The sequence below is a fragment of the Pterocles gutturalis genome, unplaced genomic scaffold, assembly GCF_000699245.1.
Source record: "Pterocles gutturalis isolate BGI_N339 unplaced genomic scaffold, ASM69924v1 scaffold23727, whole genome shotgun sequence".
NCBI lineage: Eukaryota > Metazoa > Chordata > Aves > Pterocliformes > Pteroclidae > Pterocles > Pterocles gutturalis.
In genome coordinates, this window is record NW_010108589.1 from 54,383 (window position 1) to 79,687 (window position 25,305).

The 25,305-nt window shown below is 38.7% G+C and overlaps 1 protein-coding gene across 6 annotated transcripts in view; it reads left to right on the forward strand.

The window, feature by feature from the left end:
* The window catches only part of ENAH (enabled homolog (Drosophila)), a 48,175-nt gene that overhangs the window by 9,902 nt on the left and 12,968 nt on the right, over nucleotides 1-25,305 (forward strand). For 2 of the 6 annotated variants that reach the window (XM_010072693.1, XM_010072695.1), the window contains exons 3-10: nucleotides 3,394-3,478; nucleotides 17,966-18,285; nucleotides 19,495-20,295; nucleotides 22,092-22,399; nucleotides 22,651-22,793; nucleotides 23,198-23,252; nucleotides 23,552-23,600; nucleotides 24,536-24,602. In XM_010072693.1, the coding sequence (XP_010070995.1) occupies nucleotides 3,394-3,478; nucleotides 17,966-18,285; nucleotides 19,495-20,295; nucleotides 22,092-22,399; nucleotides 22,651-22,793; nucleotides 23,198-23,252; nucleotides 23,552-23,600; nucleotides 24,536-24,602 (1,828 nt within the window). Of the gene's footprint in view, nucleotides 1-3,018; nucleotides 3,031-3,393; nucleotides 3,479-17,965; nucleotides 18,286-19,494; nucleotides 20,296-22,091; nucleotides 22,400-22,650; nucleotides 22,794-23,197; nucleotides 23,253-23,551; nucleotides 23,601-24,535; nucleotides 24,603-25,305 lie in introns of all 6 variants that reach the window. The other 4 variants (XM_010072696.1, XM_010072697.1, XM_010072694.1 and 1 more) reach the window with 3 other exon arrangements.

Below are 25,305 nucleotides of genomic sequence, written 5' to 3' on the forward strand. Positions count from 1 at the left end.
GAGGGAGGACAAACCATGCATTTCCATCTCCAGCTTGCTAATTACACTTTCACAGCATTGGGCAACTGGAATTAATTCAGCTCTAGAATGGAGATACAGAGGTAAGAAGTTAATTGGAGGTGAAAATGAAGTTAAGGAGTTTGATAAACTACAACTCTGGTTGTGGTTTAAAAAGGTGATGTTGGGGGTGCTTAATTTGATTCAAGCAGCCCCCAGCAGTCTGATGTCATTCTCTGAGCTACGCCAGCACAGTTGTCTGTGTGACTGTGTGAAGAACCAGAACTGGTCCCCATCTAGCTGGTAAAAATACTTTTTACAGGCTTTTTTCCCTGGGATTTTTAAGGCATTGGATTTCCAGTCCATCTCTCACTACAGAGTTGCCTGAACTGTCATAGAGGAAGGTTGATGCAAAGGCGAGAATAAGCTGGAAACCAGAAAGCATTGAAAATCGAATGGCTGCTGAACAAATTAGTATAAAATTATATTCTCTGTCTGTCAGAGTGCACTGTGGAGTGCACCATCTGTGCTTTCTTTAGAAAAATAAAGATGTTAGGCTTTCCTTAAAACTCAGACTGAATAGACCGTTCAGCCTTGTCTCTTGGCTTGTACCGATCTCTGAAGATAAAGTGATCCTGTAGAAGGATCGGCCTTTTTTTTCCCAGGCAGTATCTGTGAGTATTTCTTTTGGGGCTTGATGTTTCTGAAGTATCTTGAAGTGTTCAAAAGCACCTGAGAGAGCTTTTTATTAGCTAGCTCCTGCTTATTTATTTATTATCCCATCTGTCCCACTATCCAGACAACTGTATTTTAGCAATTAAGTGGTGGCCTTGGCTTGCTGTAATAACTTAATTTTATGGGATAAAACATACTTTTCCCCCTGGTATGTACCTTTAACTTGCCAGTGTCTGTTAGCACGGTGGTTATTAAGAGTGCTTGCAGAGAGGAATTTGTCAGAGAACGGGCCAAATGACTTGGAAGTTGAACTTTTCAGTGGTATACTCAGGTTGCATTTCCTTATGGCAAAAATGTATAAGAAATGCTAGAACAGCCGTGTTAATTGTTAGCAGGTGATTGTGTTCAGCTCTCTTGCATGTATATTATTTATTATTATTGCATGTATATATATAATATGTATTGAGGGTACTTTGTTTCTCCTGTGTTTTCTGTACAAAATAGTTCCAGTTGGTAAATGGCCATAGTATGACCATTTCTTTTTATTTTTGTTCTTGATTATTAATTTTCAGGTCAATGTGTTTCATACCGTGAAACAGCAGGTCTGAGGGAAGGGAGTGTGTTAGATGTGGCGAGTGGCAGGGGTATGTAGCCCCCCAAAGCAGCACCACAGCTGCTGCCGGATTGTGTCTACTTCTCCAAGTCCATGAAAGGCTGCAGCGTGATGCGGACAGCAAACAGCCTGGCTGCTTGGGAGCTGCGGTCGTGGCTTAATGGGCATAAAAGCCTACCCCCCACCTGCAGTGCAGGGGAGGTGACAAAGGAGGATGTGTGACTTCAGAAATTTTAAAGCAGGAGGGTGTAGTGAGGTGGGTGCTGGCCTCTTCTCTAAAGTAACAAGTGATAGGACAAGAGGAAATGGCCTCAAGTTACAGCAGGGAAGGTTTAGGCTGGATATTAGGAAAAATTTCTTCACTGAAAGAGTGGTCAGACATTGGAACAGGCTACCCAGGGAGGTGGTGGAGTCACCATCCCTGGAGGTGTTCAAGAAACGTGTAGATGTGGTGCTTAGGGACATGGTTTAGTGAGTTAGGTGGTGTTGGGTTGGACTTGATGATCCTTGAGGTCTTTTCCAACCTTTATGATTCTATGATTCTAATGAGAACAGTTTTCTAGATGAGCAATATGACAGATGTTTCTACTGATAACTTAATTATTAATTATAATTGCAGTTAAATCTTTTGCATTAAAAGTAATATAGATTTGTATCCATGGGTGTTTCTTGAAGGTACTCAAAGCAACAAGAGTACATCCAGGGCCACATCAGGTACTTAGGTATGAGGACCTAACACTTGCTGTAAAGAATAAATAAAGAAGACACAACCTTTGTAGTACACTTCCTGCTTTTATCTTCTAGAAGTGAGTTCTTACATTACTTTTTAACTATAAGGTACAGTAGCTAGGATACACTTACATAATTCTCCGAATTCATTGTCCTTATGGCCACATGTGACCATTATGCCGTTTTGGGTAAATGAACCTTTTTGTGTAGCCTTTAAACAGGGCACTCATTTGCGAGTCTGAGGGTGATCAACTGTCTTTGATGTCTCAATATATCACACATGGTCTCTTCATGTTTTTTGGATGACTTCCATAAGTTCAGATGGCAAACAACGACATTTTGATATTTGAGATGGGGGAGATCTCATTACAACGCCATTGCTCTAACTAGTTTGGTGGACTATCAGCAAGAGATTACTGTTTTGCTTTGGGACCTTTTCAGAACCGGATACATTTTTGTTTTTATTTCTGCTTGCTTATAAAGTCCATAATCTTAAGTGTAGCTATGGTCTAAATAGTTTCCTGGTTCACTGCCTGTTTTTACAGAAACAGTGCACTCATAATCTACTGTATTCCATTCCACCCTTCTATATCCTTCACTTCTGTTAATTCTTTTAAAATAACTTTGTGTTGTAAATACAGTCATGAGGAAAGTGGAGAAGCCTCTTTGTTTTTAGAAGGCAGATCTAGCATATACAATTATTTGGAAGATGTATGTTTCAGAATTGCCCATCAGTAAAGGTCGAAGATGAATTTGCATGCCCTCCCCTTTTGCATTTCCTGTGCTTGGCAGAATGCACAGCTTATACATTCACTGTATGCCTCTGTTCCTTCGGATGGAATACTTGCCTGTCCACAAAGGAGGGTCTTTGATCCAAGTTGATGAGCTAAAATCTGAGTAAATTTTGGTGTTACCTGTAGAAACGTATTTTATCCTCCTTCTCTTGATATGGTGATAAGCTTCTGATGTTTTTTTCTCCTGTTCTTTTTTTTTTTTTTTTCCAGTGTTCTATTTAGGTGAGTGTTTTAATTTTTTGAGCCTTTTCTGTTCCTCCAAGAGTACTTGTTCATTGTTTTAAGAAAATCTCAAACTTGGAGTGCTTTTCAAAGCTTCTGTTAAGTCTCATTATAAAAAATTTATTTTGCATTTTTGTAAAACCTCTTCATCCATGTGAAATAAATCCATTCTGCAAATATGTAAGGTAACATTTGTTGCAGTTTTTATTTGCTGTATTATGTTGTTGAGTTTGTTTGGCTTAAAAAGCAGAACTAAACAGTTCCTATCATGTCCTGTGATGGCTGGCTTTTTTCCTTGATTTTTGTGCTTTTTTGCAAAGTGAAAGCTGAAATCATTAATTTAGGGTCTGTCTTCACTTTTAGGTCCTACATTGCCTCGACAGAATTCACAGCTTCCTTCTCAAGTACAAAATGGTCCATCACAAGAAGAATTGGAAATCCAGAGAAGGTATGGCATTATAAGTGAACAGCTGTTCAATTAAAGAATGTAGTAACTCTTCACTAATGATGAGAAATTAAATGTCAAGGACTTATAATTACTGTCTTGCATTAGGGCAGCATTTGTATGCTTGCAGATTTTAGTAGTGCAGCTTTCCTGTGTAAAAATTTTGATTGTAGCTAGATCCCTTATTTATGATCCCCACCCATTCAAACAATGCAGTTGCTATTGGCCTGTCGTGGAAGAGTTGAAGGTCAGATGGGAGGCCTTGGAAGATTTCACTGCTGTCATTTTCAACCAGACTAATTAATGTATAAATGTTAAGTTTTTGACACACACATATAAAGAAGAAAGCAGCAAGCAAGGAAAGAAGGTTTAACCTTTTAGAAGTAGAGAATTAAGTCGTCATGGAGAAGGACAATTTTTCTTCCCAAGTGTGGATGCACTAGATCAAAATATTGTTTCGGAAAGCTTATTTGCCTTTATACTATATTAGTTCTTTAGCAAAGAAACCTTCATTTTCTGCTTTTAGTGTATAAATTTATGGAACATTTAGTAGTTTAACTTTCAGCTGTAGTAGCAGTGCTGGTTATATCTGTGCTGCCCTCAGGAAGCAGTCCCTGTTCCCTTGGTCAGATGGCGTTCCTCCAAGCTAAGCTGTTCCCTTCAATGACAAGCCACTGTACCCTGACCCATGCCCTGCGGGATGTTTTTCAGACCCGTAACATTTTTAACATACAGGGTTTGGGTTTTTTTCCTGTTCCTTTTAATAATTGCTATGTATCGATCACATGACCAAGTTCTCGGGAAAAAAAACTTTCTGGTTGCCATATTCCTGCTTTTGTTGTGTGACAATGTGGGTTAGTGCTGTAGGTTGAGTGTCTGGGATATGGGTGTGTGAAATCTCAAAGTCTTCTAGGGTAGTGCTATCAGATTGGCTTAACTGAAAACAGCAAGACCTTGGGCTGTCTCAAGCATACTGCCTGTGGTGCAATCCTGGATTATTTTACCATCAAAATACTCCCAGGAGATTAGCTGTTCCCTTCCAGAAGGGATACTGGGAGCAGTTTAAGTCACATGCAGTACAGGGGCAAGGAACAGGATCGTTGAATAAATAGGAAGTGGTCCAGATTGATGGTGTAAATGCACTTAATAGCTTTCAGTGGTGACTGGAAAAATATTTCAACATCTTTGGTCTAATTGGTGATGAAGTTTTTTCTGTTTTAATATTTTGCATTTGGTTTGTTAATGCAAAGGTGAGCAGGACCAGATTGCTAATTTGGGAATAATTAATATTATAGATTTGATAAACTAGCTATACGTGCTGAACAAAGTTTTGACATAAAAACTGATTGTACTTGTCTGTCTCTTTTCTGCAGTATGTTCTTAAATCTGAGCAGGGATCACTTTATCTGAAAGTCTCCTTGTTTAAAAGCAAATAGCAAGAAGCTCATTACAAATCTGTCTGATATGTTTTCATGCAAGTCTGCTGTCATGATAAAGGTCTTTTGTGTCACTTCTTTTGACAGACTTTTAAAAAGCTTTTTTCTTTTGATATTTTTTTCTGTTCTACAGTAATGGCTTTTAATATTTTTCTTTCCTGTCTTTTCCTTTAGGAGGCTGTATTAATTGAAATTATAATGCTGAAATACTTTTCAGAGAAGCGTTGTAGATAGGTGTCTCTTCAGAAAAAAGTGTTGCCCCATATTAAGCGCTGTGCAAGTCTCTCTTGAAAATTTTTCTGTATAAAGGACATATTGTCAGATGCCAGTCTTACGGCTTCGCTTTCTCATTTGGTTAGTGTGCTCTACTTGTTTTCATCTAATATAATGTCCTCTTTGAAGTCGGGTCCTGGTTTTGATTTGGTTTTCCCCTAAAAAAGGATAGAGAGCTGGAATGAGTGTTTACTCATGTTGCTAGCCAGATTGTCTGCAGAAAGGCTATTGCCATTGTGTCATTATGCCTAAGAACAACATGTAATTTTGTTAAAACATCTTTGTAAATGCTTCTGCAGTCTCTACTACTGTAACTGTGTGGTTATAATACAGTTCAATTAACTGTAAGCTAGAACTTTTCTTCTGTAGTAACTGTCCTTCAGCTTGCAGACTGTTATAACAATAGTGTCGCTGCCATAATGTAGAGAGTAGTAAGTAGTTGGGAAGAAAAATGTTTGGGTATATATTACTTCTAACATATCTACAAGTGACATTTCCAGTCTCAGTAAAGAGTAAAGGCAGTGTGGGCAGACCTGAATTCTGTGGGGAGCAGTAAGACTGCAGGCAATGCAGGAGAAGGGAATAAATGTTACTGTGTAGGAAGGAACATGGGGTTTGTGATGGATCAGTAGAAAGGCAGGCTTTGCTAAGCCTATTGCTCATGAAATGTGTGTCTGTGGGGTGGGGGTGTTGTCTAAGATGTGGCTTGATTATAGTTGAGAGCTAGTCTCATCTCCCTCCCCTGAAGTGTACCTGGATTCAGTAGTGTTTGACTCCCATGTGAAGTTCAGAAAAATATTTTTTGAAATTATTCTAAGCCTGAGGAAAAAAAATCTGCCTACGTAAAAATTCAAGTTGAAAAAGGGACTGTGGGGAGGTCATCTAGTCCAACCCTCTGCTCAAAGCAGGTCTAATTTCAAAGTTAAATTGTGTGGCTTGTAGCTTCAGGGTTTTCCTAGGCACAAATGGAAAGATTTCCTCAGAAATGCTTTGCCAAAGGAGTGACCAGTGAAGAATGGCATGTTAAAGAGAACTCTTCAACTGGTGTGATGTTTTCCTTCACATTTTGTAGCCAATGCTTAAGAATCTTGGGGAAATTGGGAACTGAAGAATTAAATTAGTTCATTGCCAACAAAAGTGTATTATTTTGGTTCAAAGCTTTTTCTCTGTTTTATAAAGGATTTAGATGCCTTATGTTTTGAGTAAAAGTGCTAAAGTAGTAATATTACTTTATTTTGCTGCAGAGCTTGTTGCTTGGATGTTTGCGTTGTTCACTGTGCACTGATGACAGTCTGTAAAACCACCAGGACCAGATGTGCGATCTAAAACGTTGACATTTTTATGAGGCCAAGATTACCCATAAGGAGGTCAATAAAATAATTTTGTCTGGTGAATTGATAACTTTGCTACTTTCTTTTAAGAAACCTTAATACATGGTGTATGCTTTCCCTGTTGGGGAGTACTTGATAACTGTAATTTTCCTTAACTTGCACTCATTTTAGTACAGTAATAACAAACTTTAAAACAACTACAGCTTCCATTTATGATCCTTAAAAATGAAAGGATTTTTTGTTATATGGGTTATTTTTCATTTTGTTAGAGTGATAGTCAGGCAGTGTTTATAAATTCCAGTGGTTGTTTGATAATGAGCCAACTTCAGTTGACATACGTATTTTTAATAACTTTGGAGTTACTTAATGTCAAATACCATTTTAAAATAAAGGATTAGTACATGACATGCCAGTGTGTGCTTACTTGTGCATGTAAATTTACCTTCTCTTCCAGCTATGGTAAATATATTGTCAGGAATATGAGTCACTGAGTTGGTATCTAATATGACACTTGCGAATTTAATGAGTTAATGTTTATAAATAACTTCAAAATCATCACTGCTTCATAAATACAGAGACCAAGAACATGAGAAACAGAGAAAGTGTATAGATTGTAAAGTGTATAGATTGTAAGGAATAATGAAGGTATACAAGCCACCTTTTGTCCTTCAGGGACATAATGGACCAAAACTTGACCGACTTCTGTCGTAAGTACTCAAAAAATGTTAGAAGTTTGCATAAAGGCAACAGCAAAGTATTAGGGGGTTTTGTAGTGTTAAATACTTCAAGTTTGCTTACAGTTTTAATTTATATCGTGGATTGGGATGATACTGTTAAAGAAAACTTGGTGTGTGACTGTGCAAGAAAGTAGTATTGGTATGGTGTGGCTTTCATAACATCTTTTGTGAGGCTTCTTAGTTTTAGATAGTACAAGTTTAGAGACAAGGGTAGCAGTTTCTTTTTTACTGATAGACTTTAAGGAATGCTTTTTATTTTACAGATTAAAAGTATAGTTGCTGAGATTTTGCTAATCTTAATTTTTAACTGCGGTAAAAGAATTTATATTTTTTCCCTGTAAATTACTAATTATTACATGTATAATTCCTGAGCTGTTTAGAAACGTGGAAATACTGAAAGGAAAAAAACCCCCTGCATTCTGCAGTTGAGTATCAGTGTAGCTATAATAATTTAAAGGAAGGAAAGTTTGCCCACCACTTTCTGTCCCTGGTACCTGGTTTCTACTGTTTTTCCCACAGCTCATGACCTTTCTCTAGTTAGTGGCCAGATGTACTGTTTCCAGCTTTTGAAATTGTGCTGCTTATCCTACAGTTTGTTTTGTGGAAGTAGGATTTCTTTAAAGGTGTATGGATTGATTAGATTGTGACTAAGCCAACAGTTCTAGTCTGAGATAGGCATATGAATGGATGTAGTAGTTGGCTTTTTGGCTGAGGGTATAAGAGTGGTCAGTAAATACTGTCCTATGACTGTATTGTGAGCTGTGTGCGTTATAAAATCTGCGTGAAGTTTGTATCCCAGAGCCGTCCTTTAGAGGGAATCAAAGGGGATTTTTGAATGCCTAAGCTAAGGGTTTCCAGCAGGTCAGAGTTACATCAGTGTAAACTTTTCAGGTTGAGCTTGCTGGAGTAGTTTTGTGGGACAGCCTGCAGCAATTTGGATCTTTCCAGGCTCTTAATCGCATACAAGGCGGGGGGAAACAAAAGGAGACAGAAGGAAAAAGACTCATTAGTGGTTTTTACCTAATACTGAAGACTTTTTTTTTTTTTTCTTGCCCTCAAAGTTTCTGGAAAACAGAGTTCTGGTACAATAATGACTTTTTTCTTTTAGTGCCTCATTTTATTTTCATTCACAGTTTCTTCCCATTCACAGTCAACTTTTCCTTAGTTCTGTCAGGTCTAGCTTTCAGACAGTTAATAACTGGCTTTCTGGAGAGGTAATGGGTGCCCTCTGGTTACAATACGGAATAGGTGTGGATGTTGGGTGACAGTGGTACCTTTAGCAGACTGAGAAGAGCACTTTTCCATTAAGCAGTCTTTTGACTACTTTGGCAAAATTGCTCCCTTAATTGCTGCAATTGAATATGGATGTTGCTTGAAGGATGGTTCTGACAAGTATCTTAGCTAACACTTTTAAAAATTTCTCTTTAAGATCTTACCATTTCTGCAAAATTTTCAGTTCTGTGGGTTTCTGTTTAATGCAAAACATGAAATTAGGATTAAAAACTGTTCTAAGTTTTCCCAGATATTTGGTTATTGTGATTCCGTTTTATGAATTTAGTTCTGTCTTGACCTTACCCACTAGAATACCACTGAGGGAGTTGCCAATGGAAGCAGGTTTTTCTACTATTGAGAACCATATTTTTTTATAGAATAGGATGTGCACAGATGCCTTCGCGCAATCTGGCTTCTGTCAGATATGTAAACTAACAGAACATTTGGATTTGAAAAGATCAAGATGAGGAAAACTAGGCTTGATGAGGTTTGATCAAAGAGCATTAATAGATCCCTTTGTCTATTAGAAGTGTATCTAAGATCCTTTAGGTTTATAGTTCCCTCTTCATGTCTTTGTCGTGGCAGTTGGTTAACAGTTTTCGCTTGACTGATAAGACATAGTTATTTATCTGATTTTCTTATTTCCAACTAATGTGTTTTTGTTTATAACATGAAAGGTTGTTGTTAGACATTAAATCCCTTTTGATCAAGGAAATGAAAGCCTGTTAGTTTGGCCTTTCTAATGTGAAAAGCTTTAGAACTACTTTTGAGGAAAAGAATAATTAACCAGATAACATAGCACAGTAAACTGTACCCAGATAATATTTTCATTAGCAAAAGCAGAAAGGCTGCTCATGTGGTGTTCCTGGGCTTTAGTACAGCACTGGACAGATACCAGGAGAGAAGTTCCTAGTTAAGGTGGAAGAGCTGCTCTGGAAGTGTGAGGAGCATAGGAACAGGCAGTTCCTCCTGCATCACTGGGTTTGGAAACAGTCACGTTTTATTTGGTGTGTTGCTGAACAAAGCAAGTCCTTGCTTTTGACACGAGTTGGTATACAGAAGTACAAAGGAGAACAGAAGGACTTGGATTATGCAGATTTTCATGATCAAAATGGACTGCGAAATAATACATAGCTGTTGTCACGTTTTTAGACACTTTTAGGGGGAGAAAAGACGCAACCTGTAGATCAAATACTAGTGTTTAGGATGTCTTCATATTAGTGTTTGGGGAAAACGAGATTGACAATGGAAATGTTACATGCAGTGGTGATCAATCAGGGGAAAGCTACTTGAACATTGGAAACAGATATAATGACTTCTAGGTTTCCATAGTGTTTCAAACTCATGATACACAAATTAAATACTTTATAATAGTTTTGTATTAAATTAAGTGTAAAGTGTTTTTTTTTTTAAATGACATAATTTAAACAATCTTGCCTTTTGCTACTGTTTAAAGAACCAAAGGTCCACCCCTGTTGGAACTGGGAGTAATTGCCAGTTCCAGAGCACATACATAAACTCACTTCGCAAACCTCTTACCTTTGAACAGTCAAGCTTTGCAGATCTTCTTAGTGTCTGTCTCTTGCTCATTTTGTCAGGTTGGCTAGCTCTAGTCTGGTTTTCTCTGCAATGATGCGCAGTATGCTCAGGTAGAAGCTGTCCGGACTGTCTAGCACTTGAAAAATGTTTGTTTAAAAATAACTGAATAAAGCTAACTTGGTAAGAGTTTTAGAGAGAGCATATAGCAGGAGTTAGATTTAGATGATGCAAAGTGAAATTAATGCAACTGAGAGAGCTGAGGACGATGCCAAGAGGTTAAATATTGATCGCTTCTGTTGAGGTTATGTTATTGGTGCATCAAGTGTACTTTTTATTCATGAAGACTCTTGGTCTCAGTGGAGGCTGCTCGTGTTTGATGGAAATTTGCAATCTGTATTGACATGATTTAGACTATACTTCCTCTCTGTAAATGAATTATGAAATTTCAGGGGTGGTTTGTGTTCATTCCGTGGTACATAAGCATTGATGTGTATGTCTTGAGATAAGTATTCAGTAGTTTTATGTGACCATACAGAAGAGCGAGCTCTGTGGTAAATGCTGAATTTTGGGATGATGATTAAATATTTGATATTAAAGATGAAAGTGCAAGTTTCACATTGATATTCCATTTTTATTATTTGGATACGTTCCTGCAAATTAGAAGGGCCATAGCAGGCACAACTTTTCTCAATTTGTGCAGAAGAAAATCAGAGAATTAAGGTATTAAAACTCAAACTGGCAGCTAAGTTCAAAATAATCAATGTGTTAAAGCACTTTTTTATTTCTTTCTATAGAAGTTGGTAACAGTGATAGAGTAGGTTGACTGTACCCAGTTAAATTGAGGTCCATAGAAGCACATGCAGTTACTTGCAGTCGCGGGGTAGCTGCTCTCCTGTAGACGACAACGTGCTTCAGATGGAGCTGAGGTCACCCCGCATCTGGTGCCGGCGCCTCCAGCTCGGCTACTCATTGTGTAGCCTGTTTGCAGCCTGTTTACCGCCAGCTGCTCTATTTGTTGCAGTGACTCAGTGGTGGGAGGAGGAGAGCCATCATGTGAGATGTATTCTAGTAGGTAGTGACTGTTGGATTAGATAATGGTATCTGTGCCCACATGCTGGGGCTTTCAGCATTTTAGAATAAAACTCCAAACATTGCTGTTCTTGGTTATCGCTCCATAGACTGGGTCAGGGTTAGAGGGGCTGGTGCAGGAGCTCAGGGCAGCCTTGAAAGTTGGAGAAAGGCATACGGAGACTCCAGGACTGGAATACTATGGACTTTTTCTTGTCATTGCAATGCAACTTTTAAAATTTGTAAATGTATTTTAATAGTTAAATGTATTTAAATAGTGATTTAAATGGTAAATGTAAGTTTAATGGCAGGATCACCAACACAGTTTGAGCAACGCGATTGGTTTGGGATGATGAAACCAGGTTTTCATAATGAATTATGGTTGATATTACACACTTACCTTTAGAACTTTGACATAGCAGCATTACTCCTAGATTTCTTGTTAGGTTATAAAATTTACATTTTTAAAAAAGAATCTAGTGAAGCACAGAATGAAAGGTGGGTAAATGGTTGAATACTTTTGTTATAATCACTTTTGGTTTTTTATACAGAACGTCATAATGGTAACTTTCAGAATAGATAAAGTGCAGAATATTTAAGCTAACAATGGTCAACCTTCGTGCTGACTTTTGGGTGTCATCCTTGTGTCTGTCTTCTGGTATGCCACGTTTGTTTTAGAATAGCTAACAGCACAAGCAAGCAACTGTTCTTCAAAAAAAAGAAAAGAAAAAATGTGAGACAAACGTGAAATCTCCCCTCAAGAGAATGTTGGGGTTTTTTAATTTGACTTTTTTTGATTGGCTCAAGTGATGGTTTTTGATGTCCTTTTTTCAATACACTCATCTTGTTCGTTTTTTTCCCCATCCTTGTTGCTATTTTATCTTCAAGCAGACAAAACAGGCATAGTATTCCTATTGATCTTTGAGTAATTTGATGCCCTCCTTTGACACCAAGTTATTCAGCCAAGAAAGAATGGAATATGAAATTGGTGTGTTCATAGATGATGACTAACAGCTGTCAAATGCTGTGTATTATCTGCCTGCAGCTGACCTCTTCACTCAATGCAGCAATTACTTCAGTCAGGTCTGTTCCTCAAGATATTTTGTTTTCTGCAGGCTTTGTTTTGGATCTTTGTTTTCTACAGTGAGTTTTAAGATCAAATACTTCAAACCATTTTCTGTTCGTCTTGGAATGTCTATCAGCTCAGTGCCTGTTGAATTTGGATGTGATACAAAGATGCTTCTGTCTGTACTGTTTATGGAAATACCTCTGTTTTTAATGTATCTGGCTTCGTGACAAGAAGCCTTTCGGGTTTGTGGCTGAATTCTGTTACTCAGGTTGATATATGGTCTTCTCTGTGCGGTTTCCTATCATCTTTTTAGGAAAAAAACTAATGGCTTGATCTCAAGTCCAAGAGCAAAGCAAGTCAGTGTTTGAATCCCGAAGATTTACGTGAACATACAGAAAAACCTCTACCTGAGGAACAAGGTGACCTGCCAGAGCAGGTAGCTATTTGATTTCACAAAGTGTTTCAGCAATGGGTTTGTTACATGTACTTTTTTTTTTCCTCTTCATGCCCTTGTGACAACAGCTCATTTTTTTTGACACAATGAAAGTTAATTAAGGCTGAGGCGTGCTTTCTCTGGCAGAAGGACGGTCTTCCCCCAAACTGAGACACTTGCAGTAACTCTTCTGCACGTGGCCGAGATACAGGCTTAAACATGAAAAGTGTTCCAGTAAAAAGACAGGTTCTTTCTGGCTGTGAAGTGTGCTCTGACACAGAATATTGTTTTACCAGTAAACATTGAAGTTTCTTAATCTAGTTGAGGTCTTTGTCTTCACTTCAACCCATGTGGTAATGGTTGTATTTTAAGAAAATTGATGGAGGCTTCAATTCTTTTTAATTACTATATTGAAGTCCTTAGCAAAGGGACCAGAGGATTGCTGTCATTCACCTCCCTTTTTTTTTTCCCTCCAAAATACACATCTGAAGCTATTGAATAATATTATTTTGGGATAGCTTCCTAGTTGCTGCTTGTGATGATCTGTTGAATGTGGTGATGGTACTTGCTAGTGAAAGGCATGATAGAAAGTGATCTTGATATACATGAGATATTGGCTCATTTAGTAAAACATCAAGAGCTGAGATAGTAGCACTACTTCTTGTTATTCCTGTGTATGCTCCGCTTCAGAACAAACTAGGAAGACTTTGTATGTACCTGGGTAAACTCACAGCAATTGTGTTTTGCAGTTGTCGTGGAGGAGACATTCTAAACGCCTTCACCATCACAAACCATGGGGTTTTTTCAGCAGAAATGCAACAGTGTTTACTTAACTCTGCTTGTTGCATTTTTCTCCTTACGTTATTTCAAGAATGTAGTCATGCTCCTGATTCTTGGCTCCCCAAAGAACTGGAGGATTAATGTGGATAGAGTTCAAAGTCAGAAGCTAGTATTATAAATATGATTCTGTCTTCATCCTCTGACTGTGCCTCCCCATACCTCCTTAATTGGACAAAAGTATAAGGGCAAGAAAAAGAGGGGAAATAACTTTAAGAGTTATTATAATAATATTGTTACAATATTAAAGTAAGATAATTTAAAAACAGCAACAACAAAAAACAACCAATATCTGCCCCACCAATGCCCCAAAGTGAAGTTTCCTAAGATGCTTTTGGCATGGAACTAGTTAAAATCCAAAAAAGAAATGTTCATGTGTAGAATGCATGATAAAGCCAGCAGCTATTCTGAAATTCTGGAGTTGACTATTTTTGAATCTAAAACATGTTACAGTACCTACACTGTGTATGGTGGACTTGCTGTTCAGTTTTATAGCACTGTCTCAACTATTCGGTGTGAATTAGCTCTTACATTCTAGTAATTCACACCTTTAAAATAATTAGAATCACTTTACCTTAGCATAACTAGCATTTCACTACAAGATAGCTTTCTGGGGCATTTTTACCATCTTTTTAGCTTTTTCAAAAGCTGTCCTGGTAGTTAGATGCTGTGCTTTCTAAGGCTGGCGGATTTTCATGTATTACTTTCACAATGTTCTTGAACATTCCCATGCTTTAGAACTACCAAGGTCTTGACACTTCAGAAATGCTTTGATTGACGCGCAGTGGCTCTTCTTATCTACTAATGCTTTTGCATAATGCAATTTTGATCTCTGACAAAATTTTAAAATAAAATTACATTATCTAATGCTAACTGAACAAAACCAGGGGTTTTAATGCAAACAAATTTATCATCTTTCTTTAGTTAATAAAATGAGTTCCTTATCTTTTTAAGCTACAACTGTTACACTTGTTAAGCTGTAGTTCTTTCTTAGTTTATGAAATTCATTCTTGCTCATGAAGTTGTGTTGAAGCAACTTGATTGCATTACTGGCATACTGATCTTTTGGCCAGTGCCACTTTTGGCTTTCTATTTGAAAGCTTTATTAAAATCATTAAAACTACTGTAAAAATGTAGTGGGTTGTGGTTCTTTGGTTTTGTTTTCTTTTCCTTGTTGACAAATGGATGTTTCAGTGATATATAATGAGAATAATTTAAACTTAGAATTGTACTCCAGGATGGTGTATTTATCTTGCTGCATGGGAATTTTATATATGATAGGAAGTGTTTGCAAGGTATTTTGCTGCCCTCTCTTGGTAGAGCATTTGTATTGTAAGCCAAGTGCTTAACTGGTTCATAGTTTTTGTTTGTATGTTTTTAAAAAATCTGGTTTTATTAATTTCTTTTGTGAAGAAATGGAAAATGAGGATTCTTTTACAAAAATAAAACATTAAATACTGAATCACTCTACTTATTTAATTATGAGTACTTTTTCATTTAGGTCCTGTGTAGGTGGAAGTAGTTATCTCACTGCCATTTATCTGCATCTGAGTAGACAGCCAACATGGTTTGATAGTGTTGGTTGCTGACTGAAACATTTTTTTGCTTCAGGTAAAGGTTAAAGTGTATAAACACTTAAGTACATTTTGTTATGACATGTGGGCATTTGTGTGTCTTTATAGCTCTCTGAAGAGGAGAAGAACCCCAGGTGAGCCGCAGGAACATTTTCACACATATGAGGAGAATTAATTAATCCCAAACAAGCAGTTTGATTTAGACTTACGCTTTAGCTAAAATTGCATGTAATTATATGCTGTATAGACAGAGTATAAATTTATATACAGTCACGTTGTCAGTGTCTCCTCCTCCCTTCTTTTATTTAGCACATACATGCACACACATGTGGACATAACCCTCTCAACAGTTAGAAACCTGTAAGTAAAAAACTAACAAAAAAGTCACCACCCTTTTGGGCCACGGCAAACACCTGGAATACTTCCCCCTGCTACTGTCCAGTCCTCTGGACATTTTTGTTTCAGCAGCTTCTTGTGCATGATGCAATTCCTGCTTTCTAAATGATCTTCCGTGTTTTTTATCTTCTGTGGACTTTTTCCTACTCTTTATTTGAATCACTCTGCAAGGAGTTGCACAGCTCATCTGCCTGATGTGCAGAGGTGCTCACTCATTTAAATTTTTTTTTTGAGCTTTGCTGTTATTAGTTGCATCAACTCTTCTTCCCAGCTGTTGTATTAGGATGTCCTCATTGCTCAGGATTTTATAGACTTCCAGCTGTCTTTTCCAGAATGCAGAATTCCAGCTTCTTTAGTTATTTTTTGAATGGAAACTGGTACATTGGATCATAGTGTTGGTGTTCTTTGAACTTTTTCAGTTCGGCTGGTTTCCCCCTTTTGAGATGAGAACAAAGATATGCAGGGTTTGTGAAGCAGGGTGATGGTATTTTCTGTAGTGCTCTGTAATCCTTTCCTAATGTGTAGCATCTGGTTTATGTTTTTGAACAGAACGTGTCAATGAATGGATGTTGCCATAGAACTTCAAGGCGAGGCTGGATGAGGCTTTGGACAGCCCACTCTGGTGGGAGGTGTCCCTGCCCATGGCAGGGGGTGGGAACTCGATGATCTTTAAGGTCCCTTCCAACCCAAACCATTCTGTGATTCTATGGTAACCCTAATATCTCACTCTTGAGTCAGCAGTAAACTCATAGTCCAGCATTTTATATATGAATTTAGAAGATTTCTCCTCTCTCCCCTGCATCATTTCAGTTATAACTCAGTTATTTCCCAGCTTTATTGCACAGTTACTTGGAATTAAAAGATCCAGCAGTAGTTCTTTGTAATCTGTCATCATCCTTGCTATGCTAAGCAATTTAAGATTAAGGAGTTTAGTCAAGAGCGCCTCACTGTTTCTTTTCCAGGTTGCTTGTGAAAATATGAAATGGCACAGCTCTCGCTATGGCTTATTGCAGAACTGCCTTGGTGACACTGCTCCTATGCGAGAACTGACCTATATTGAGGTTCTATTTATGTAAAGAAATTAAGAACTTAAGAAAAATAAAATTTAAATATCTCGCAACTGCTTTATGTGTTGTTAAACCCAGTGAATTGATACCTTATAAACATGCGTCGGTCTTTTTGGTGTACCAGACTTTTGGTGAACTTCAGAGGCTGAAAATCGAGCATTTGACAAGCTGAGTTGTAACCCTAGTTTCTTAATGACTACTAGTACAACTTTTTTATATGGGAGAGCAGGAGCTGATGGAAGAACTGATACAGGAGCAGAACTATATTTTGCAACTTCTGAGGATGTTGGGTAACAAATTCAGCAGGGATAAGTCCTTTTGCTGTATGTAACTGCAACTTAATTACTTATGTGAATTTTGAAGTGTCAGAATTTTACAGCGGTGTTTTTGTTTGCTTTCTAAAGGAAAAACATTGTTCTGAAAGAGAATGGACTTCAATAGTAACAGTGTATGAGCTGGGGTTTCCAGTTCTGCCAGTATTTTCTAAGCATGGATAGGAATGATATGGGTGAAGTTCCCTTAATTTTCAGGCTTCAGTTTTACATGGCTCTAAGCATGTAGTGTGGAATTACTAATGACCTTTCCAAATAAGATTACTCAGGGGCAGTCTGTGGAAAACACATCTCTAGTAGCTTAAGGTGTCTAAAATTTAGGTCTCCTTTTTGCTTTATAGTTAAAAGCTCCCTGTGCTTTGCATTTGGTGAGAAAGTATCTTCAGTTTGCATCTGAAGCATGGCAGAAAGAAAAAGGCTGTGTGCTTTATATACAAGTTTTTCTTTGTGAATGTCTTTTTTTTTTTTTTTTTTTTTGAAAATAAGAATCCAAATAGGGGATAACTAACAACATTTTCAGTGATACGTACTGACAGAAACATACTGGCCACAGCTTTGAGGGGGATGTGCCCAATTTTGGGTTAGTTGTATATGCATGTAGTAGTATGCAGGTAGAGAGGGACATGTATACATTTTGATGCTTCTGTAAAGTTTGGACAAATATTAGCTGACTAGTTTATCAGAAGAATGTAATTTGTTTGAGGGTGGGTTTTTTTGATGAGTATTTGTTACTGCTATTTCACTGTACTTTTATTCACTGCTTTGAGTATAAAATACTGTGCAAAGAACAGATGTAACTCCATATCCCAAACTGGGAAGATTGCATCAGTTAGTAAATTATCAGCAAAAGCTTTCTATTCTTACCTCTTGAAAGCTGTCTCTCAGAATGTTAAACTAATTAAGAGGAAATTGGATGTGTCTTTTTACTGTAAGTGTAATACAACTATTATCTAGTTCAGAAAAATAACATGTTGAATTAAGAATTTTACATAGATGCAAATACTGTGCTTTTGTTCTCACTGGTGCAAAGATTGTTGATTGGTTTATCTTCTATCCTGTAACAGTTGCTTGATATTTTTGGTTGTCACTTTGCAGCTTAGTCTTTTTCCTTTTTTCACAATCATAGACAGTTGCAAGAACAACAGAGGCAGAAGGAGCTGGAACGGGAGAGGCTGGATCGTGAACGAATGGAACGGGAGAGGCTGGAGAGAGAGAGGCTAGAAAGGGAAAGACTCGAAAGAGAGCGCCTAGAACAGGAGCAACTGGAGAGAGAACGGCAAGAAAGGGAACGGCAAGAACGCCTAGAAAGGGAGAGACAAGAGAAGGAGAGGCAGGATCGAGAAAGACTTGAACGACTTGAACGGGAAAGGCAAGAAAGAGAACGGCAAGAACAGTTGGAAAGGGAACAATTGGAATGGGAAAGAGAGAGAAGAATTACAAATGCTGGTAAGAATTCCAAAATTGAGGGTATTCAAGTACCAGACTACTCTTCATGTGTTTGAGTCATGGAGTGGGAGAGAAGCAGCAAAGGGCAGTGAGTACAGTTGTGCAACAACAGTCAATATTTCAGGCTTCTATTTGCTGGAATTGCTTCCTTTTTTATGACAAGAAGTCCAACATCTTTGACTTCCCTGTCATAATTTTCTGTTAACTCTGAAATAATTTTTTTTGCACCATTTGCTCACTCCATTGTTGTACTCTCCGATGGCTTGAAGAAATTGAACCGTGTTGGGCACCTCCAGTGCTGGTTAAAGTATGATGAGTTAAAATGTCTATATCCCTTATCATTGTTTGCTCTATTAATTACATTACATAAGTTGGGAAAAAAAAACAACAAACGTATCAAGTGGAGTGTGTTAATGTCAAAGGTACGTACCTACATAAGGCAAAGTAGTAGTGCGAGAAATGCCTTTCAGTATGAAGTCTTGCTTAATTTATCATTGTAGTAACATTTCAGTGAAATGTTTTATATGCATTTGTAGATAAGGTAATGCACTGCCTGTGGAAATTTATCCAGCAATAACTGAAAGCTTTCTCGTTTTTAGTAATATAAGGGAACGTTTGTCAAGCACTTGGTTGTTCTTTAGTAACAAACTCAATTAGCGTAAGAAGTCAGCTCATGGTAAAAGTTGAGGAATACTATGTTAGAACTAGTAATTTTAGAGTAGAGGATTTTATTGGTAGTTTTGTTCCCAGTACTTTCAAGTTGGTGATTGAGCTTTTTTTGGGGAAGAGAAAGATGTTACTTGCTGCCTATGGTTTGGGTTTTGTTAGTAGAGTTGTAACAAATGTTAAGATCACTACACTTGCTTGCAGTTTGCAACCAAACAAGAAGATGAAAGCTGATAAAAGACTCATTAATCAACCCTGTATCTAATCCATTTCACAGATGGGGTTTGAGAAAACTTGCTCTAGAATGTAGTTGTGAAATTCAAATGTTGGCACAAAAATAGTTGGTAAAATTTAAAAGAAGCTGTTGATAATATGTAAAACTTTCCTAACAGTATTTTCACTTGTGCCTAATCCTCTGGTACTAACTGTAGTCTACATTTATACATTTTGTTTGAATGCTGGTTTTGTTGCTTCATTAGCTCCCTTTTTCTCTTTCTCCTTTTTTTATCCTGCCTTTGCTGCTGCTTTCCATCTTCTGTCCAGCTCCATCTTTCGACAACTCCCCGTATAGCACTCCACTTCCTGACTACTCCAGTTGCCAGCCTCCTTCAGCACCTCCTCCATCATATGCAAAAGCAGTCTCAGCACCAGTGTCAGAGGCCACACCGGAGTACGCTGTAGTGACTTCTGCACCACCGACTTCCACTCCCCCTACACCGCCTCTAAGGCACTCTGCATCACGTTTTGCTACATCTTTAGGCTCAGCTTTCCACCCCGTTCTCCCCCATTATGCTACAGTTCCTCGTCCACTGAACAAAAGTTCTCGGCCCCCTTCTCCTGTCAATGCCCCGGCGACTTTGCCTCCAAATACAAAGCCCGTTGCCTGGTCTGCGCCCAGTTTTGCCCCCCTTCCCCCATCTCCTCCAGTGATGATAAGCAGTCCACCAGGCAAGGCTACCGGTCCGAGACCAGTCCTCCCAGTGTCAGCTTCTAATTCAGTGACCCAAATGTCCACATCTCCCACGGCTCCTAACGGGCTTCCTGAAAACCTGGCTTATCCGGCTCCTTCACCTTCTACCTCAGGTCCAACTCCGCCTCCGCCACCTCCTCCCCCCCCACTGCCTTCCTTTCCGCCTCTGTCACTCTCTGGACCTCAAGCTTCTCCTTCTCCCAACTCCCCGAATGCTTCGACTCCCTCATCCAAGCCTAGTGTTCTCCCTTCTCCCTCTGCAGCTACCCCTGCCTCTGTTGAGAACTCTCTAAACTCTGTGCTGGGAGACTCCTCTGCTTCTGAGCCAGTCTTGCAGGCAGCCTCTCAGCCGATTGAACCTCCGACCCAGCAGGGTAAGGCTTTCTGTTATTGCTACTAATGCACTAATCAGGAATGCAGTTGAAACCAATCGGTATTGAAGCCTGTAACTGCCCCGAAGAGTTAATACAATGCTTCCAAAGTTGCAGTGATCTTAATACCACAAGGAAATACACAACTTGGAAAACTGGGGTAAGGGAAACTTCAAAGCTCTGTGAAGAAGAGCTGGCGTTCTGTGGCCTGTCGTAGAAACTGCAAATTTATTAAGCTCGTGTCTGTTGAGAGCAGAGCTTGTTGAATCCTTGCTTGGTAAATCTTGCACTGTTAGTTTATTTGGAACATGGTGGTTATAGGCAGCATTGTTAGTTTCCTAATGGCAGCCAGCATGGAAGAAGGTATGTGTGGCTTTGGACATGTGAATGACCTTCAGCGAGGAGTAATCTGAACCACTTTAGCCTATGGAGTTTCCAATTCAGAAGGTAGTGTGCAGCACCTACAGCATTTCTTTCTGTACAGTGGTTATATTTTGATATATGGCTGTATGCATGTATATATATAAAGACAGATCATCATGTGGTGTTCTACCAGCGTAGCTGAAAAGACTTTAGAAAAAAAATTCGGTTAAGCAGGTGTCTCAGTGGACACTCCACCAATATGGTAGAAATGTGTTTTACCTAGATGTAAATATATTTGTTAACCTGAATCCTGCTTTCACATTGGTTTACTAGATTTAGGTCTTTGTACGTAAGTCTGCAGTAGCTCAGCTAAAGGTGTGGGCAGAGGGGCTCCTGGGGCATGAGCGGACTGTGCCTTCATCGCACACAAGCCGTGCAGAGGAGAAGCTGTGTAGACCCTCTTGCCTTAAATGAAGGTGTGAGCTACCCTGAGAAGGAGTGGAAATAGGGTGAATGGCCTCACTTGTAGTATGGAATAAAAGTATGCGCTTGGATGGTGGGCGATGCCAAGAGAGTTTAAAAGGCTTTTAAATTTACACAGTGGTTAGCAGAGTAGGAAACCAGAAAGACTCATGTGCGAAATTCCTGCCTGCAGAGGTTGCTTAAGGTTGTTGGCCGCTTTTTTGGTAGCTTATGGCAGTTTGGGTGAGGCAGGGGAGGATGTGTGGGGCTGTTTGCTTAGTCACAATTTCTTAAACTGTTCCTATAATAATAGCACAGTGATCATCAGAATATTTTTTCTTCAAAACACATTTTGTGTTGCATATCGATGTGAATTTAAAATATTAAAGGAATCATAGATAAAAAATAGAAGAGCTTGTTCTTATCAGCTTAAAATATGTCAGTCTGCTAACTCACTAATTAGTGTTTGTATTAAATTATTAAAGTTGATTCCTGGAATGTTTTTTAGAGGAAGATTTTTATACAGCTTAAAAATTAGCATTGGAACTCAAACAGTTCAAGGGTTTGGAGGTTTGCTTATTAGTACAAGGAAGAGTCACTTTGAGTTTAGCACCGTTCGAACGCACAGTATTGTTCCTATGCGGTGTGATGCCTTACTTGTCTCTTTACAAAAGTTTTGTCTGTTTCCCGGTGTAAGATTCTTCTTGGTTGCAGCACAGAACCTGACTAGAGGGGTTTTGTATGTAAGAGTCTCAGAAACCCTTTGATCTCTTATAGCATACTATGTCATATTTTTAGTGCATTTAATAAGAACGCTTCTCTCACGCTGAAACTTGTGTTCTCTTTCCTTGAAAAAGGACCCTTACCAATATTAATGTCTCATACACTGAGCAAAAGAACCGGTATTTCAATGGACATAAGATCTTTCTTTTCTAAATGCTTAATATAGTTTTTGTTTTCTCTTTTGATACTAGGTGTTGTCCAAGGACCACCTGCACCTCCTCCCCCACCCCCCCTGCCCCCTGGCCCAGCTCAGTCTTCGGTAGCAGCCCCACCTCCTCCTGGCCCACCGCCACCTCCTCCACTTCCACCGGCAGGGCCGCCGCCGCCACCACCACCACCTCCTCCACTTCCTAGCCAGGTTCCTCCCGTTCCCCTTCCACCTCCTGCACCCCCACTTCCCACCTCTGGATTTTCAGTGGGATTCGTGTCTGAAGAAAACCGCCCTTTAACTGGACTAGCAGCTGCACTTGCTGGAGCCAAACTTAGGAAAGTCTCACGGGTAAATACAACTTTTTCTTCTTTTTCTGATTCTTGTCTTCCTGAACTGGTTGTAATTTTTGTTCAAGATTAATAGCAGTATCAAGACTTTTAGGGTAGGGTTAATTAGTTATTAAAAATGCATTACAGGATGCACTATCAGCCCATCATGTTCTTTATACAGTTGTTTTTCTTGTCTGTGAACTTTGCTTCTTTCATTAAGTCGACTATCGTTTTGTTTGCACATCTACTGTTATTTTGTGTGTTACGAAGGGTGAAGACTCCTCCAGTTCAAGTGGAGGAGGAGGAGGAGGCAGCTCTGCTTCATCTAAAACAGACAGTGGCCGTGGAAATGGACCACTTCCCTTGGGAGGCAGTGGGCTGATGGAAGAGATGAGCGCCCTGCTGGCCAGGAGGTAAGGAGCTGTTCCTGGGCTCTAGCTGCTTGGTCATCATAGAGGTAGGATTTTGGGTGCCTGTTTTCAGCTGGCTAGGATCAAATAATCATCAGCTTGCTCATGTGGCTGCTTTGTGAAGTTGATAATGTTTTGTGACTAGCCATGTTTACTTGAGTTTGATTGAGTACTTTTCTTCTGTATGAGTCTCTGTGCAGCAGTAGGGGAGGGGATGCAGACTTGAAAAGAAAGATTTGCACAGTTGCTTTGGCAGGAAGGCTTTGTCCTTGAAATTATTTTGAAAGTACTTTTTTAAACACTAATTTTCAATTATCTAGCTATTAAGTTGTATATGTCTTTATACTAAAAACATTCTTCCATCTTAAAGCCATAATGATCTTGGTAACTTTTGTCTCTGCTTATAGGAGAAGAATTGCTGAAAAGGGATCAACAGAACCAGAACAGAAAGAAGATAAAAATGTGAGTTGAGACATTTTATCTTCTTCACGTTTTTCAATACTAGATTGAGAGAGATTCTAATGGTGTGCATGAAAGATTATTTATACTTTATCATGCATATATACACGTACCACTTATTCAGTGAAGTGCATACTGCTTGCACGTTGTCCACATACAATTGATCAGAACCATATAAATCTATATAAAAAGCGAAATAAATATTGGAACAGTCGAGATTAATCTGTTAGATTTGAAAGAGTCAAAGGTGGTTTTTTATCTCTTCTTCCCTTCCCTTCTTTTCCCTTTTCCCTTTTAATCAGGAGGAATTATTGTCTTCAACTTCTAAGGTTTCTTCAACAAGCACACCTGGTAAGTAGCACAGATTTGTGAACTCAGTGACTCTGTAATGCTAAAACCTAGTGTCAAATCTCAGCTGTGCTGAATTTTGGAGCCTGCCTCTACTTCCATGATTACAGCCTGGCATTTTTCTGTAGAATGGGTCCTGGTTCAGAAGTGTTTCAGAAGATGACAGATAGAAAGAACATTATTTTCCTGTACTTTAGTAGTACCTTCTTGTACCCTTAGCTTCCTTGGGCACCTCCTGCTATGTGCATACGAAAGGGGGAGGATGTTCCATATAACCTGCAGGTGGTCATCCCAAAACATATTGGAAGCAGGAGGCAGAAAGAAAATGACTGGGTAATGACTGTACCAGTCTGTAGTATGTTCTGGTGTTCTCAACTGAGTGCTTGCCCATGTGTATTCTTCTTCACTAGATGATTGACTTTGGTGGAAAGTAAATACATTATTGCTGAAAGGTATTCTAGTTATGTGAGGTTGTATTATCCTTGCTATCGCTTCACTAAAATTGACACTGAATTAATTTTATATAATTAATTAACAGCTCAGGACAACTCCTTAGCTTAAAAACATCTTCCCCCAATATTTGAATATTTGGTTATAGTTCCAGAATTCCATGTTTCACAAGTGAAGCAATAAAATACATAAAGTATAGGCAGACCTTCTCACGGTTGGATTAAGAATCAAATGGTGTTTACAATGTCTAGAACAAAAGTGAGACTTTGAGGTGCTACCACAACATAAAGGGTAGCATGACTAAAAATAAGATGAATACAACAGGAGGTAGCTTAGTATGAAAGAACTAATGCAAGGTAGTAAAAAAAAACAAACAAAACCCACCCCAAAAAGGCTGACTTAAGCTGACAGGTACTTGAAGTTTCCTCACATAAGTTACACAACAAATAGAAAAAGATGGTTTTTAATCTTCTCATTATGTTTTCCAGAACTAACAAGAAAGCCTTGGGAAAGAACAAACACAGTGAATGGAAGCAAGTCACCTGTTATCTCCAGGTACTCCCTTTTGTACCAGCTATTTTTTCCTTAATGTTTGCTGTCGTTGCTCATGCTCCTAAAAATACTGGACTATGATAACAAAAATCACCTTACTAGTGATTAACTAATTAAAAGCAAAATGTATGGGTTTAAAATTACTGCTGTGAAACTGCTTTTTTTAAATTAAGAATGAAGAGTTGCTTTTGAGAATGCTAGTAAGTGAAATTTTTGACAGTAAAGTCAAAAGTAAAACCCCAAAAGATTCCATAACAAGTGCTGGTGTACAACTTCAATTATTAAGGTGTGTGTTTGCTGACAGCAATGTTTAAGTCTGTCTATTTCTTTAAATTTTAAAGTCTAAAATTTCCTGCAAGGGAAAACTGAATTCAGTGCTGTGATTCATATATTCGATAGTAAATCTAGTGAATAGGTTTTCTCCTTTCTGTTTCTGTGCTAGTCATAGAATGGTTATCTAGATGTTTAAGCCATCTGGTAAGATTTGATACTGTGACAGATTTTAGTAGCTGTCTCATACCAAGCCAAGGAAGTCCATTCTAAAGAAGTGTGGAAATCATAAATCATAGACTGGTTTGGGTTGAAAGGGACTCTTAGAGATCATCAAGTTCCAATCCCCCTGCCGTGGGCAGGGACACCTCCCACCAGACTGGGTTGCCCAAAGCCTCATCCAGCCTGGCCTTGAACACCTCCAGGGAGGGGGCAT